This window comes from Heloderma suspectum, chromosome 13 (genome assembly GCF_057233095.1).
Source record: "Heloderma suspectum isolate Gila_16-S chromosome 13, 16-S_ref, whole genome shotgun sequence".
Taxonomy (NCBI): Eukaryota; Metazoa; Chordata; class Lepidosauria; order Squamata; family Helodermatidae; genus Heloderma; species Heloderma suspectum.
Window position 1 is genome coordinate 3957702 of NC_139470.1, and position 15624 is coordinate 3973325.

Genomic DNA, 15624 nt, shown 5'->3' on the forward strand with positions numbered 1-15624 from the left:
AGAACAACTTGCTCTCTGGTTTTTAAGGTATTTGTGAACTGAAATGGTTGTACATTCTTTACACTGGCATTTTACTTGTAACGTTTAAAAAATCTTAAAAGGTACAGTGTTGGTTTCGTGACGTTAATGTGAGGAACTCATGGTGACAGGAAATTGATTACAGGGACTAGTCTAGCAAATGCTTAACCGTATGGGTTTCTCTACTTTAAAAGCATCCATTTTTACTTCTTCATATATATATATGTATGTATGTATGTATGTATGTATGTTATGTGTGTGTGTGTGTGTGTGTGTATATATATATATATATATATATATATGTATGTACACGCGCACAGGCATGCATACACACAGTTAAAGATGTAATCATTTTACAGTATTAAGCTCTGGAAACATGTAAAATGCAAGTCTACAAAGGTATATCATTCTGCATTGGTTTGAGTGTATCAGAGTAGTGACAAACATCGATATTAATTATTACTATATAGCTATGAGTTGAATTTAAACTTGTACGCAGTAAAGTGTCCAACACCGTGATCTCTGTTTTGAGCCTCTGTATTTCAGTGGATGATCAGTAATGGGGAAGCTGGGTGGTTGTTGTTTTGAAAAACGTGTCTGCCATGGCTTGTTTTCTCTATGAGGAACCCCCGCAAAATTCCAAGGGTTCCTCAGAACAGAGTATGAGAAGTGCTGGTTTGCAAAAAGGAATGCTGTTGTAAACATACATACAAAAACAAACCTTCTGATTCAAATTTCTTGTTGTGGTTAACAGGTTTGAGAAAATGCATCTCACATTTCAGATAGTGGTACAAGAACTCAAAAGGCAAAGAAACTAGTCTGTGGGTGGCCAAACCGAGATGAATCTTTTCCCAGCTGTTTTTAAAAAGTGACAAAACTAGAGTTTGTCCTAGAGATAAAATAAGAGGCCCTTTAAAATATATATGATTTTCCCTCCTAATATAGGCACCTTAATTCAAAGATCACCATGATTAGTCTGAATTAACGTACCAGCCATATAGATATCCTAGTCATGATTGTATTCGAGGTTGCCTTCCGAAGAGGAAAGAAGCTGCCAATTCCAAAAAGACCCCTGCTGCTTGCATAGATAACAGCTCTTAGCTTTTCAGAGATATTTTGTATGTTCAGAACTTTGTGGGCATGTTGTGGACAATCTAATTGAATAAATCATTTCTCAGGGTTGGTAAAAAGGCCCTCTTGGACTTGGCCTGCAGTGTGGGCAGACGTCAAGTGTCTGGGATCTACTTTGTTTTTGAATTGTGTCCCCCAGCCAGAGCCAGGTGGGCAGTAGTGGCTCTAGGGAAACACAGGCATGTAGAATTTAGGAACAGGGTGCCTCTGAGCATATGCTCAGCTCAGGAAGTGGGTTTTAGATAGGCTAACCATATTTCCTTGAGACAAAAACGGGATATTGGGATGACAAAAACGAGACGGGGTTTTTATTACAGCGCAGAGTTCCACTGTAATAAAAAAAATAGCTAACAGCCTGTTGAACCGAAATATGAGTCTGAAAAGTCTGAATCAAACTGAATGTAGGGCAGAAAGAATCTCTATGGGTGGAATGATGGTAGAAATAACAGTAAGACTCACCCTCCTGGCTCCCACACGCTGAATGGGGCTTAGCGACTGCCTCTTGAATTCCCCGCCACCGCAGACAAGCAAGGGGGTGGTGTCTGATCATCGCTAGCTCAAGAAGCCTGGCCCTGACTGGATAAAGTAAAGGGAACTTCCTCTTTCGTCACACTAGTAGTTTTACTGCACGCCTTGATTAGCATAGGGCCTTATGATAAACGCGTTCAGTTTTTTACAAAAAATTAAAAACGGGACAAAATTGACTTTATGTTAAAACTACGGGACAGTCAGGATATATGAAAAAAAATGGTACTGTCCCGTTTAAAACGGTACGTATGGTCAGCCTAGTTTTAGACCAAACTTGAGATCACGGTCCTTTTACACAAAAACGCAGTCTTGGTTTTTCCCCAAGCTTCCATCTTCAGAGCAGCTTAATTTAGAGCAACAAAAAGCCTTTCCTGATGTTAAAACTTTGGGATTCGAAAAGCCTTGCTGATCTTCTGCACACCTCAACCTACCTTCTGCCTGCCCCTGAGTTGTAGTACCCAAGGATGCAAAGGGAGTGTAGTCTTGTCCACAGACCACAATTGCTTGGATGCTGGTGGGATCTGAAAATGTCTCCCTCCACTATACAAAGGGATTGTTGAGCCACCTTGTGACCAGCTTCCTTTTTGAGTTGAATACACAACCAAGGTCTCCTAGTTTCCAGTGGAGTTTTATTGGTCCCTCCTGTTTCCAACCGAATGTGGCCAATTTAGGTAGCCACGGGTGCCAGGCAAAAGGGTCATGTCCAACAGAGATGCAGGGCGTAGAGGCTTTCCGCCTGTCTGCATTCTTATCCCACTTCTCAAATTAGAAAAAGAAGTGAAGCCTGTTGTGTCTCTACTTCTCTTTTCTTTCCTCTCTGTGTGCCGTTTCAAAAGATTAGTAAATTGTAGAGTTGGAAGGAGCCTACCTACAAGACCATCGAGTCCAACTCCCTGCTCAGTGCAGGAAGCCTGATTCCCAGGTGGTCTCCCATCCAAGTACTAACCAGGGCTGACTCTGCTTAGCTTCTGAGATCAGACAAGATCAGGTGCAGGAAGCCCTTTGCTCAAATTCGGTGGCTCTTCCTGCAAGTCACCCATTTGCCTGAATGTCCATATCATCTTACAGGTCTTTTGAGGGGCTGTGAATTAATATGATGAAATTGAAGCATTTGGGAATGTTTACTTACACCTTCTTATTTTTCAGGCTGGAATGGCACTTTATAAGATCGTCCCCAAAAACCCGTACTATTTTTGGTCTGTGATGAGCTTAATTATGCAGGTGGGTGCAGCATGTTAAGAGAGATGACATTTCCTTTGAAATGATCACTCCCCCGCCCCCTTTTTTTAAGGTTGCAAAAGTCCTCACTTCTGCAGACAGACTGGCTGTATGTTGCCAGTACAGAATGTAATCTCATAGGGCAGCCCTCCCCAACCTAGTAACCTCCAGATGTGTTGAACTGAAGCTCACATTATTCCCAGCAAGGATGGTCATTGGCCATGCTGGCTGGGAATTATGGGACCTGCAATCAAATATATCAGGAGGGCACCAGGTTGGGGAAAGCTGTTGTAGAGCTTGCTTACACAGTGGGGATTTGAAGACTGTCGTCTTGGTGGGGCATGTCCTCTATCTCTCTACAGGAAATTCCAGTGGCCTTATCCAGATACCCTTCATTCATCATAGACAGGCCACTCCTCCACCCTAAAGATAATTATTTCTGTATACATTACCGTGTGCTGCGCTATGAGATGGGCAGAGACAGGAGCTCACTGTTTGCTTCTCTGCCTCGCTTCAGCTTAGAATTGCTCCCTTAAGGGTGTAATCCGATGCATGTTTTGACAGAAAAAAGCCCTACGCCTCCCAGCGTTCCCCAGCCAGCCATGCTCTTGCCTGGGATTAACTGATTGTGGAAACCTGGGCGTCTGGCAGAAAACTTGATTCTTTTGAGAGGCTGTTGGAAGAACTGATTTGTGTTGTGTTTGAATTGACAAGGCTGACATTTTATCACCAGGAAAGCCAGCTGGCTGGCCCTGTGCGCTGCTAGTTTGTTTTAACCGACTTACCAATTCACTGCATTTGCATTGTGCTGTTCTGGAACATCACCAGCACCGGTTTCTTGGGGTTGGGGAGCATACGCTCACCTTCTGGAATAGTGAGTGTAAGAATGCAAAGCTGTCAAATAATCTTTCCTCTGGATCACTTCTTTGCCAGAGTGTTTGCAATGTCTTAAAACTTTTGGCTGGGCCCTCAGCTTGCCCGGGGGGGGTGCACTTGCTTTGCCCATAGAGGCTCAAACCCCAACTATAATTAAAGCAGGGGTGTGGAGTCTCTTTCAGGTTGGGGTGAGGAGTATGGCACTCTAGGGGACCCCAGGAAGCTATATTTGCACCCCAGGCATGAGGATATACACCCTTAAATTAAAGGAAAAAGTTGCCGCCAAGCCCTTCTGTGCTAGATGGCCCAATTCCATATAAGGCAGCTTCATATGATCTTCCTCTCTTCCAGTCTATATCTGCGCAGGATGAAAAACTCTCCAAAACCATGTTTTTACCCCTAGCGGAGAGGATGGTAGAAAAAATGGTGAAGGAAGATAAAATCGAAGCTGAAGCAGAAGTAAGATTTTCTTTTCAAACCATGTGTTTAAGCTCATGATTTATTATAATAAAGAAATGAATTCAAGTTATGCCATCACTTGTTTTTAATTACAGCTAGATCTTGAATAGCTCCTTCTGCGCGTCATGGAAAAGTTGCGGCTGAGGTCTGGTTTAGAGAAAGCACTTAGCTAAGAGAGGCTGAAGTCTCCAGGAGAGGCAAAGCAGAAGCTTGAGTGTGCCCCAGGCTCGCATCCATGCTTCCCAAAAATATGAGAGAATGCCCCTGTTGTGGTTACTCCCCTGGCTCAGCTTTCTAGGATAATCTGGGTTTCCTTAATGGAGTAAAAGTACTGGCCAAGAGTACTGGCCAAGAGCATATGTGGCAGAGAGGGTCCAAAGGACATATAATTGCATCAAATGTGTTGGCCTTTGATTCTGAAGCCTGCTATCTTTTCCTACAAACCCAAGAAAAAGGTGCTTTTTGATCAGGTTGGAGTCTTGGTTACAGCACATTCCTATGTCTATTCAGAAGTAAGTCTCACTGAGCTCAATGGGGCTTATTCCCTGGGGACTACATAGGATTGCAGACTTAGCTGCTATTCTTTTGGCCAGAATGGACAAGTAGGAAATGATCAGGCAGAACTTTTGGTTTGCTTCCTTTTTGGTTTTTAATTCCTAGGATTTGCCCTGCATGTTCCAGTCCCCCCCCCCATCTCCCCCCCGCCCTCGCACTATTGGACCATCATTTTCCAGAGGGCCCATGCAACAAAGAGCCATTTCAATCAGAAGCAGCTTGAAGAAGCTGGAAGATTAGAGTTTCAAAAGGCGGAGAGGCAGAGGAGAGCTTTACCTGACCAGGCATGTCAAAAGTTAGCAATACAGAGCAATTGAATATTAATAGCTCAGCAAGGAATAGAAGAGCAGCAATGAAAATACATTACCATGTTTCCCCATATCTGGCAGCAGGTGTCAAAAGCGTTCTTAACCGCCTTTGAATCTCCTCTTTCTGAAGACAATTGTGCAGCCTGCTCCTTCATGTGCATCCCTCTGGCTCTTAATTTCACTTGTATCCCATTCTGCTCACCTTCTACAGGTTGAACTTTACTACATGATTCTAGAACGCTTGGAGAAATACCAGGAAGCTCTGGATGTTGTGAGAGGAAAATTAGGGGGTAAGTTATCCCTTTTTTTTTTCTTTTTTTTTTCAAATTAGGCAAATAGCTAAAAGTGGAACCTTTCTGTTCAGAGGCACTGTGCCTCTGAATGCCAGTTTGGGGGAGGCAGAGTAGAAACAGGAGATGTCTGTCTCCTTCATACTCCTCTTGAAGGCTTCCCAGAGGCATCTGTTGGACACTGTGGGATACAGTACGCTGGAGTATGTAGACCTTCATCCAGTGTGGATAAACATCGGTGATTTTTTTAAAACATTTCTTAAAAATTAAAAAATCAGTTATATGATGTGCTCCTTAAAAGTAACCTGGTTTAAAATACATGAAGGTAATATAAATATTAAAGTCTCCAATCATAATCCCTTAAACTGAATCTGTGACCTTCCAGTAAATACAATGGCTATGTTCAGGTGTCACTTTAAGCCAGGTTTCCCAGCTTAATAAACCATGATATGGACAAGCCATGTGCTGATGCATGCAGCCTGTTCACTCCCATTTCGCTCCTCCTTTCACTTGAGCAGGTAAACAAGCCAGGATTTGTAAGCTAACAACAAACCTTGGTTTAAAGGTATCTTCTGATCCTGGCTTGTCTGAGCATGCTTAACTATAATCTCAAGTTCAGACATAAAACAAAGTTCAGACATAAAACAAACCTTTGCGGTTTGTTTACCCATTCACAAAGGCAAGAGTGAAATGGAAGCTTTAACTCAGTGGCCACGTTCAGATGTCACGTTTAGCCAGGAATCCTGGCTTAAGAAACTGAAGTTGAGAGGCAGGATATAGATGTCTTTGGGTAAATAAGTAAAGAAATAGTTATCATGAAGAGTATCAGTCATGGGCATACGTCAGTTAAGGAAGGAGGAGTTGCTTTTGGCCCATTTTCACTCCCCTCCTCGCTCTTTGGGGCTTTGGAGCAAGGTATGACCCTGCTCAATAAAGTTCCCTATTACATTAAATGTAGAACTCACCACTGGCTCTCTGAGCAGTTGGGTCCCCTGTGTGAGTGTTAAAATGATGCAATCTGTTCCACAGAGGGTTGCCAACAGATTGACTTGTGCTGTGTCAGCTTGCAGACCCTGTACTCGTAACATTGCTTCACGTGCATACCTGAGTTTCTCTCCTGCCCCTTTTGCACGTGGGTCAAGTAAGGCAGCCTTGCGAGTAAGCCCACCAAAGTTTTTTCACCATCCTGTCTGTGGCCTAATTTGTGGGGGTGGGAGGAGTGGAACGAGCTGCTTTTGTGACTGTGGCTGAAAAGGAACAGGGCTGATTATGTGAATCTGTGACTCTTTGTTCAACTTAGAGAAGTTAACCAGTGAGCTCCAGAGCAGAGAGAACAAGTGTATGGAGATGTACAAGAAGCTGAGCAAGTGGCCGGAATGCAGTGCTCTCTCGAGGAAACTTCTCCTGAAGAAGTGAGTGAGAGTTCGGGTTGTTTGTCCCCAACACAGAGCTGAAACAAAAAGCCCCGGCTCTTTCCTCATTGGGGGAGGGAGGGGGGCAGCCTTTTATCTTGCACCGAACAATTATGCCATTGTGTTCCCAAGGCAAATAAGCAAGTCGTGTGGCAATCCCAGCAGAATATTTTCTCCTTGTCCTACGTTATGTCTAGATCTGTTATTTTTCTTCTTTTTCTTTCACAGTGCATGCAGCGTAGGGGTGGGTGGGGTGTCTGTCTTATTGAATGGGATTGCTTAAGACAGGAGTAGGCAATCTGGTGCCGGCGGACAGCAGTGTGCCTCCACGCACCTTCCTTTGTGTCCACTGAGACACCCGACTCCTTCCCATTTGTATTTAAAAATATTTTTATATTTCTTACTGCCAGCTGTGGTTCGTCCAAAGCAAAGTGGGAGCTTCTAGCTGCTGCCATCTTAATTTCCCAGGAATGCCTCCAGGCAGGTTACTTAATTTCCCAGCCATGCCCACTCACAGCAGCCATTTTATGGTTGTGCCCAGGATGGTTTCACAAATTTTCAGATGTGCCCACGGGCCAAAAGATTGCCTCCCTACCCCTGCCTTAAGACCTGTCCTATTTCCACTGGCTGAAAGCAGATTCTGCCTTGTCCATGTCATTCATTTTAGAAGAATGCAATCCTGAGAGCTGCCTGAGATAATGATGGTGATGGATGATCACAGTAGTTGTGCACAAGTTATGCGACAGTAAAGAGCAGTAAAAAGAGGGCTCCTGTTTGTTTAAACAGTAGTGGAACCCTTGAGGAAGCTTTATTAAAGTGACTTTATCTTTGAAGGGAATAGCTCCCTCTCTGAATTTTCAACTTCCATTTTTAAAAAAAGGGTCTCTAGCTCTTTCACATATGAGGTTGTAAGGAAAAGCATGCAGCCATTATTCTGCCCAGTTGCTTAGTAAGAAGTAAGCCTCCACCCTCCTCTCAGAGTTCTGGCCAGTGACAGAAGAGAGATGGGAATAACGGTCAAGCCGTTAGGCACATGGCTGGTTTGCTTATTATTTAATGTATAGTAAAAATCTGATTTTAGTTGTATTAAAAGTATTTCATTCTCATAGCTATGGCCTGGTGTGCGTATCCCATTGAAATGAATTGGAATTAGGTACTTTACTGTTCACTTCCATCTCACTGCATTATGATGGGATGGTGTTGGAGGAGCGCTGAGATTTGTTCTCAAGGCATAAACGTCAGGGTGCTGCATTACATCACTTGAATTCTTACTGATGACTCAGAAGACTGTTCCCCTCCCCTATTACACACTATTATAAAATACCTAAGCACCGGCTTCTCTGGATTGTTCCCATTGTAGGAACAACTGCTATATTGATTATTTTTCTTTCTCGTTACAGGTTCTTAAAATCTACTCCCTCTCTCTTTCTCTCCCAAATATTCTGTAAAGAATCCTCCCTTTTCAAGCTCACCATGTTCACTTAAGGCAAAAGATTTCCTACTGCACATTTGGGGGTGGGGGTCACTTGCCATAAATTAGCTTTACTTAAAGCAGGGGTGGGGAACCTCCAGAGTTCCTCAGATGGCCACACCCCTCCCCCCAATTGTTGACCGTCTGCTGATTCTTTGATGGTTTTTCAGCTTTTGTGCCGTTCTCCCTCCTCCCATTCTAAAAGGTTGAAATGCCTCTCCTAAAGCTTCGTTATCGCCACTAGGAGCTTTAAGCTAAAATATGCTGGTGTTTTGGGTGGTTTTGGCCCTGCCCCCTTTTGCCTTGAGAGTGTCTCTGAAATTAAGTTCAAAATTAAGTTCAGCCATCAGGTGGAAAGGGCTTGCCCATCCCTCTCTTAAAATAGGCAAAACACAAGGCTGTTCTGTCTCACTAGCATACCCTGCTGCTGTCTTCCTCAACCTGCTGCCCTCCAGACATTTGGGGCTTCAACTCCCATCACCCCCATCCAGCATGGCCAATGCTTAGGAATGCTGGGAATTGTAGTCCAGAAATCTGGACAGCACCGTGTTGGGGAAGGGTACCCTAGTGAGTATCAGTGCACTTTTTCAACAAATACAGAAATGTTACCCTCCTTAACACTAACAAGAGAGAGAAAGAGCGAAGTTGTTTTAAGCTGTGCTCAGTTCTTCTTCTTGCCTCTCTTCTGTTTTAGCCCAGATGATTGGCAGTTCTATATGATCTACTTTGATTCCATCTTTCAACTGATCGACATGGCCTGGACCCCTCCAGCTGAAGGACAGCAGTGAGTGACTTACTGCCTTTGAAAGTTTCCATTTCTTTAATTGAGAACTTTGTACAGGGGAGCGACTGGGGGTTCAAGTCTTCTGATGGGGAGCCTGCACAAGTCAAAAAGAGAAACTGGGAAGAGCGTGGAGAAACCTGGACTCACTTCTACAGTACACTTTTCAGTGCCTTGTTCCCAAACATGGCATTGGCTAATGTCCACATCTGGACCACCTTGAGAGGATGCACAGAGAGAACCAAACAGGTGCCCAGGACAGTCTCCTCATGTGAAGCTCCACACTTAAAAATGCAGGCATTTCCACTCCTCTCTACCACTCTAGAGGGTGGGGAACCACCAGGGTAGGGGAGAGACCTTAGCAGTGCATATCCTTGTCCAACATGACAAGAGAAATCTTAGACACCACCTTATCTTTCCCCCTGGACTACCAATATTTTTTAACCAGAGCCATCTTCCAGTTTCAAGCAAACCCTGAAAGGCCAATGATATTGGCTCCATCCATGGGCTCCCTATGGGCCAAGGTCTAGGCAGAACTTTTAAACCCTTCCTGTAGCACACTTCACGGATGCGTCCTTCCATGCCTGCCAGGAAGTTGGCCAAGGACTCTTGAAATGCTGGCATATGCAGCAGCAGCAGCCTAGGCTTTGCAGAGTCTCCCCCTTTTTACTTGCCTCATCTGGCTACTTCAGCTACCTCTTAGCTCATGAATAGGAGGGATTGGCAGCGGCGGGTGGGGGAGTACACAATCCTCTCCATTTTATCCTTACAACAGCCCTGTGAAGTGGGTAAGTCTGAGAGCCAGTGTCTGGCCCAAAGTCACCCAGTAAGCTTCATGGCCAAGTGGGGACTAGAACCCGGGTCTCCCCCAGGCCAACACTCTAACCACTACACCACACTGGCACATTACGTATGTAATGTATATGTAACAAACAGTGGGCAGTTCAGTTCTTCTATCAGGGGAAAGGGCCTTCTCATTGGAGGCCCCCCCAGTTGTGGAATGATCTCCCCGATGAGGTCTGCCTAGCGCAAGCATTGCTATCTTTTCAGCACCAGGTCAAGACTTTTCTCTTTCCCCAGGCATTTGGCAGCGTGTGATGAGTTTTAATTGATCCTAGATTTGTTTTATGGTTTGGCTGATTGCTCAAAGTTTGTTTTAGATATATATGTTGTCTTTATGTATACTGTCTCTGTGTTTTTTATATTTTAAATTTTGCATATTGTACTTCTAATGTTTTAACCTTTGTAAACCGCCCAGAGAGCTCCAGCTATGTGGGGTATGGAAATGTAAATTATTATTATTATTATTATTATTATTATTATTATTATTATTTGAGCCATGATAGGTCAGAGCAGCCTTCCCCAGCCTACTGCCCTCCAGATATGTTGGGCTACAACTCTCAGCATGCTGGTCAGCACACGCTGGGAGTTGTAGTCCAACACATCTGGCAGGCACCAAGCTGGGGAAGGCTGAATTAGCGGATAGCAATCCGGAGAGCTGGCTCTGGATTGCAGCTGCCTAGAAGGGCAGACTGGTGGTGCTGGACCTCATTGCTCCTCCTCGCACGCAGCTCCCTGGAAGGTGAAGTGCATCACAGCGCAGAGCAGGCCGTGTCTTTCATCGAGCAGAGGATAATGCAAGAATCCAACAGCACCCGCCCACTCCGGGGACCCTACCTTGCCCAGCTGGAGCTGATCAGGCGCTTGCGGCACAGAGGCTGCAGCGGAGAACGCAAATTGGGTAAGGGCTCCCAATAGGATGCCAAATTGAGCCTCGCGGGAGAGGGTGCCAGAGTGGAGAGGCGAGCTCCATCCTGGGATCGCAGCAGCTGATGTAAGCTCTGCACAATACTTGCAGATGTCCACCCGTGCTTTGGGGAGAGGATTGTTCGTCTTCTGTTTTAGTCCTTGGTGCGAGGAGGCAGCTTGTGGGTGGTAAATATTTGCATGTCTTGACTAGCGCGGTGGAGCCTCATGAACTTGTGCAGGATCAGGAGCCGGTTTTTAATTCCATATCAATGAGCGTGGCGATCAGCTGTGGCTCTGAAATTTGCCCCCTTGCTATGAGTGAAGCAAAATTTCACTCCAACTCCCATCAGCCCCAGGGTGCATAGCCAGTGCTCAGGGATAAAGAAGCTGCAGTTCAACACCATTTGAAGGGCCATGGGTCCCCGTCCCCCCCCCCAATACTAGGTCTCCATTGAATGATAAAGTCGTGGCAGTGAATAAATTGAAATAAACTAGAAGTAAATGCAGGAATGAACTCCCAAGACCTGGCCATTCTCCACCATCTACTGTGGTGCCAGACATTACTATGTACTTTTGCTAAAGAGAGATAAGCCCTTTGTCTACCTGTGAAATGTAACTTGAGGTGTAATTACTGTGGGAAGTAACTGAAATCATAATATCCCCAGTATATCACAGTCTCTGTTGTATGTTTGATTATGTCATGCGTCTGCCTATGGACCCATCTTTGTTTACAACCCAGCTTTATCATTCATTATGATACTCCTGAATTATCCTTTTAAGTGCACCAGGGAGTTATTCCGGTTCAGTCATGTAAGCTAAGGTGTAGATAATGTCAGTTTTCTTCACTTACCCTTTTTACAGCAAAAAAAGCACCTGAAAACACATCTTCAATTGCTTATCTTTCATTTGTTAGGCGATCCAGAAGAACTGATGTTCCAGTATTTCAAACGATTTGGGGATAAACCCTGCTGCTTTACTGATCTCAAGGTGTTTGTAGACCTCCTCCCCTCAAGCCAGTATACAAAGGTGAGTTCCGTGACTATTTGATTCCTTCAGGTGACTGCTGATTCCTTCCTTCCTTCTTTCTGGTGTGATTGCTCTATTTGTTCCAATGGCTGAAAGATCAAAGAAGGTAAAACTCATTTTTGGATCAACTTGGAAGTGTGCAAGCTTTTGCAAATCACGGGACTCTCCTGTCTAACAAAGTGTTCTGTGAAACTTGACAGCCTGCATTCTCTCTCACCAACCTTACGTTAGTCTAGCAAAAGTACAATTTTACCTAGTTTTTATCTGTTGCAGTTTTGCTTTCCTATTCTCACCCAGCCTCCTGCGCATGACAGTGTGGCAGGGGTCCTGTCCCATTTTAAATATCCATTTGAAGAGACCGTTTTTGTACTGTCAGGAGTAGCTTTACTCGATTTCAGCAGCTGGGAATCCCGGTGCTCAGCCCATTGTTCTCCTAAGCCCCTTTGGCTAGAGGGTTAAATGCAAAATTCCCAGTCTGTCAAGGGTGGTAAACAAAATTGCTGAGAAAGATGATGCTGGTGCTGTTGACGTTAGGGCTTTTTTGTTTGAATATTTCCCTCCTTTTGCTGGCTCCCATTCTGCTCTCACCAAAGGTCACAGGACAATTGAGCATAATCCAGAAGATGTTATTTCTAAGCCGTTTGTAAACATCCCTGCATTAAAACAATTGTTACTTTCATGTCCTTCCCTAAGCAAATATTAGGATAGATGTTGCTCCCTTACATAGACTCAGGCCCATAGTCCTTCTTGCCAGGTAGGTTTGGCACTGGCTGCCCAGGATAACAGGTGGAAAGTGTGTTCTTGTTTTTCTGAAATCTCTAACCTGGAGCCTTCAAGCTGCTTGTGGCTCTTCAATTATAGGCCTCAGCGTAAGGAAAAGCATAATTGTAACTCCTTGAATATATGTATACACACACACACACACACACACACATCCAGTGCTGGCTTTCCAAGGCAGGAATTTTGCAGAATAAGTAGAAGGTTACCTGTGAGGTTGGCCACTTTAAAGTGAAATCTGATATCTGGTGCCAAATTCAATACCTCAAAGCGCTGAGCTTTTTAAAAAGTGTATTTCCAGCTCTTATGGTTGCCAGGAGAATTTTGAAAGCATGGTGGCATTTTACAGGAGGTTGAGTAGGATTTCTAGCAGTGGGGTGGGGGAGAGGGACTCTACAATCTCTTTCCCCCACCCATATGTCCCATCTCTTGCCCCCACCCCTATATCCCACCTGTGCCTAGCTCCATCTCACCTTCGTTTTTAAAAAAGGTTCTAGTTCTCATTGCATCCCAGAGGTAAGGGATGCTGTGTTCTTCCCTCACGATGCCAGCTTTCCCCAGATATTGTTCCTGTACATGGGATACTGTCCAAGTGATTGTGCGTGTGTATGCATTGAGAACAATTGTTCCCAAGCTCCTGTAGGCATTAGTTTGTTGAGAGATCCGTGAGAACTTGAGGATTCAGCCCTCGGGTCCTTTCCAGATTTCCTACCCCTACAAACTCACACTGTGAGCCCAAGCTTCCTTCTCTCATCCGTGCCAAGTTAAGGAAAAATAAAATATTACAGTTTCCATTTGGAGAATTTAGGTGCTTTCAGTGCTAGCATCTGGACGTGCATACAAACACAGTCTACTTATACGTTTTGAATCTTCCTCTCAGCTTCAGCCTCCTACATCTCTTCCAGGGCTGTTAAAACACACACACCTCCATTCATATTTGCTTTATGCAATTCCTCCCTGGTGCAAATCTCACCTTTCCATTCTTTTTCCTGCAGTTCATCAACCAGTTGTTGGGGGTCATCCCCCTGTCTACACCAACGGACGGTAAACCCGCCCTGCCTGCTAACATCAAATCTCTGCAGCAACACCTGTGTGTCGTGCAGTTGACAAGATTGCTCGGCCTCTACCACACGATGGAGAAGCCCCAAAAGCTGTCTGCAGTCCAGGACTTGATGTTGCGGTATCGGCAGGGACTGGATTTTGGTGAGGAGAGCCCAAACACCAGACTGCAATGATATGCATAGAAAGCCCAAATGGTTCTTTGCCTGCCTACATGCCATGGCTCTTGCTTTCACTTCAGTTCCCTGTTCTTGTACTCCATCTTTTGCTTGAGGAGCTCAGAGCAATGTCTAAAGGGTGAGGGGTGCTGTTCCACTCGGGTCATGCTTGTGGGCTCCCCATTGTGGTATCTGGCTGGCCCCTGTGTGAACAGAATGTGGACGACAGAGACCTTTGGTCTGATCCGGTAGGGCTCTTCTTACATTATTGTGCCTAGCTTCAGAGATGGAACTACATCAGACGCCATCAGTAAATGTTACCTTACTTGTAAAGATTTCCAGAAGGGTAGCCATGTTCGTCTGTTGCAGCAAAACCAACAAAAAGTCTCATGCCACTTTAAAGACTGATACATTTATTATAAGCTAAGCTTTCATGGACTGTGGTCCACTTCATCTTCCAGCAATGCCCTGCTACATTCTATGTAGAACAAACAGGCCAGTCTCAACTTAAAAGAATAAAGGAACACAAATCTGACATTAGAAAGGACAATATTCAGACCTCGTGGGAAAGCATATCAGCCTCGCAGGACACTCTGTCACTGACCTTAAGCGGCTGTTCTTGAACAAAAGAACTTCAGAGGGCTTGAATCAGAATACAGGGTTTTATAAATTATCACTCTCAGTACTTCCTGTGTTTCATTTCCCTCTGAGCTCACAATCCTCCCTGCCCCCCAAATATATATATATAACTCAGGATAACACTTAATGTATCTGATGAAGTAGACTGTAGCCTACGAAAACTTACGCCATAATAAATGTGTTGGGCTTTACGGTGTCAAAAGGTTCTCTGTTTTTCTTGGGTTCTGATGGATTTTGCTTTGACTCACAAACAAGAAACTGAACAAGTTAGTCCAGGCAAGGAAGCGTCATGAGTTGATAAGGATCAACTGTTATACTAATTAAATCTGAGGTGATGTTTATTGATTGATTTTAAGGTACAGTCCTATCCATGTTTAGATGGGGAAAACAGTCCTGCAACTCCCAGCATTCCCCAGCTGGCCATGCTGGCTGGGGAATGCTGGGAGTTGTAGGACATTTTTCCATCTAAACATGGATAGGATTGCACTCTTAATAGATAGACAGACAGACAGACAGACAGACAGACCACTTTCCCTATTTTAAAAATATCTCTAAGAGGTTTACAAAGAAATTAAAATCACAAAAACATTTATTTAAATCATTTATTAAAAAAACATATAAAGTATTTATAAAAACATTATGAAACATTAAAACCAAGTACTCAAAACACCATAATTAACAGACAAATTGGGCAGCACAATCAATCGAGAAAGGATTGGGTCGAGAGATGGGTCTTTAATTGGTGCCTAAACGATGCCACAGTTGGCAGCTGCTGGGTACCAGGCGGGGAGGGAATTTCCATAAGGTGGGTGCCGCAGAAGAGAAGCCCCGTTTCCAGGTTGCCGCAAGATTACAATTGGCAGGTCACAGTATAGCCAGCAAGGCCTCCTCCGATGATAATGATCCCTCAGGCCTGTATTTGGAAAGGAGATCCACTAGGTAACCTGGTCTCAAGATCCATGTTAGCTGCTGTGTTGTGATCCCCAGGATGAAAAAACTTAGGGTGGATACTATGCATGTGGGCCCATTTAATTCAGTGGCACTGACTTCTGAGTGAACATGCAAGAGATTGGCTGCATGCGAGGCCATATCTTTCTCAAGCCAGCTCATGTTTAGAAGTTGGAAGCTCAAGCTTTCGAGTTATTTTGCGTGGCATTGTTTCTCCGCAG

The 15624-nt window shown here is 44.4% G+C and overlaps 1 protein-coding gene across 5 annotated transcripts in view; it reads left to right on the top strand.

Moving 5' to 3' along the window:
• NAA25 (N-alpha-acetyltransferase 25, NatB auxiliary subunit) overlaps positions 1 to 15624 on the top strand; it is a 48663-nt gene that overhangs the window by 10409 nt on the left and 22630 nt on the right. For all 5 annotated transcript variants that reach the window (XR_014785803.1, XM_084820407.1, XM_084820408.1 and 2 more), the window contains exons 5-12: positions 2824 to 2898; positions 4123 to 4230; positions 5305 to 5383; positions 6684 to 6795; positions 8961 to 9050; positions 10619 to 10788; positions 11710 to 11822; positions 13595 to 13802. Coding sequence is in view for 4 of the 5 variants with exons in the window: in XM_084820407.1 (XP_084676533.1) it covers positions 2824 to 2898; positions 4123 to 4230; positions 5305 to 5383; positions 6684 to 6795; positions 8961 to 9050; positions 10619 to 10788; positions 11710 to 11822; positions 13595 to 13802 (955 nt within the window). In the remaining variant the exon portion in view is untranslated. The remainder of the gene's footprint in view (positions 1 to 2823; positions 2899 to 4122; positions 4231 to 5304; positions 5384 to 6683; positions 6796 to 8960; positions 9051 to 10618; positions 10789 to 11709; positions 11823 to 13594; positions 13803 to 15624) is intronic.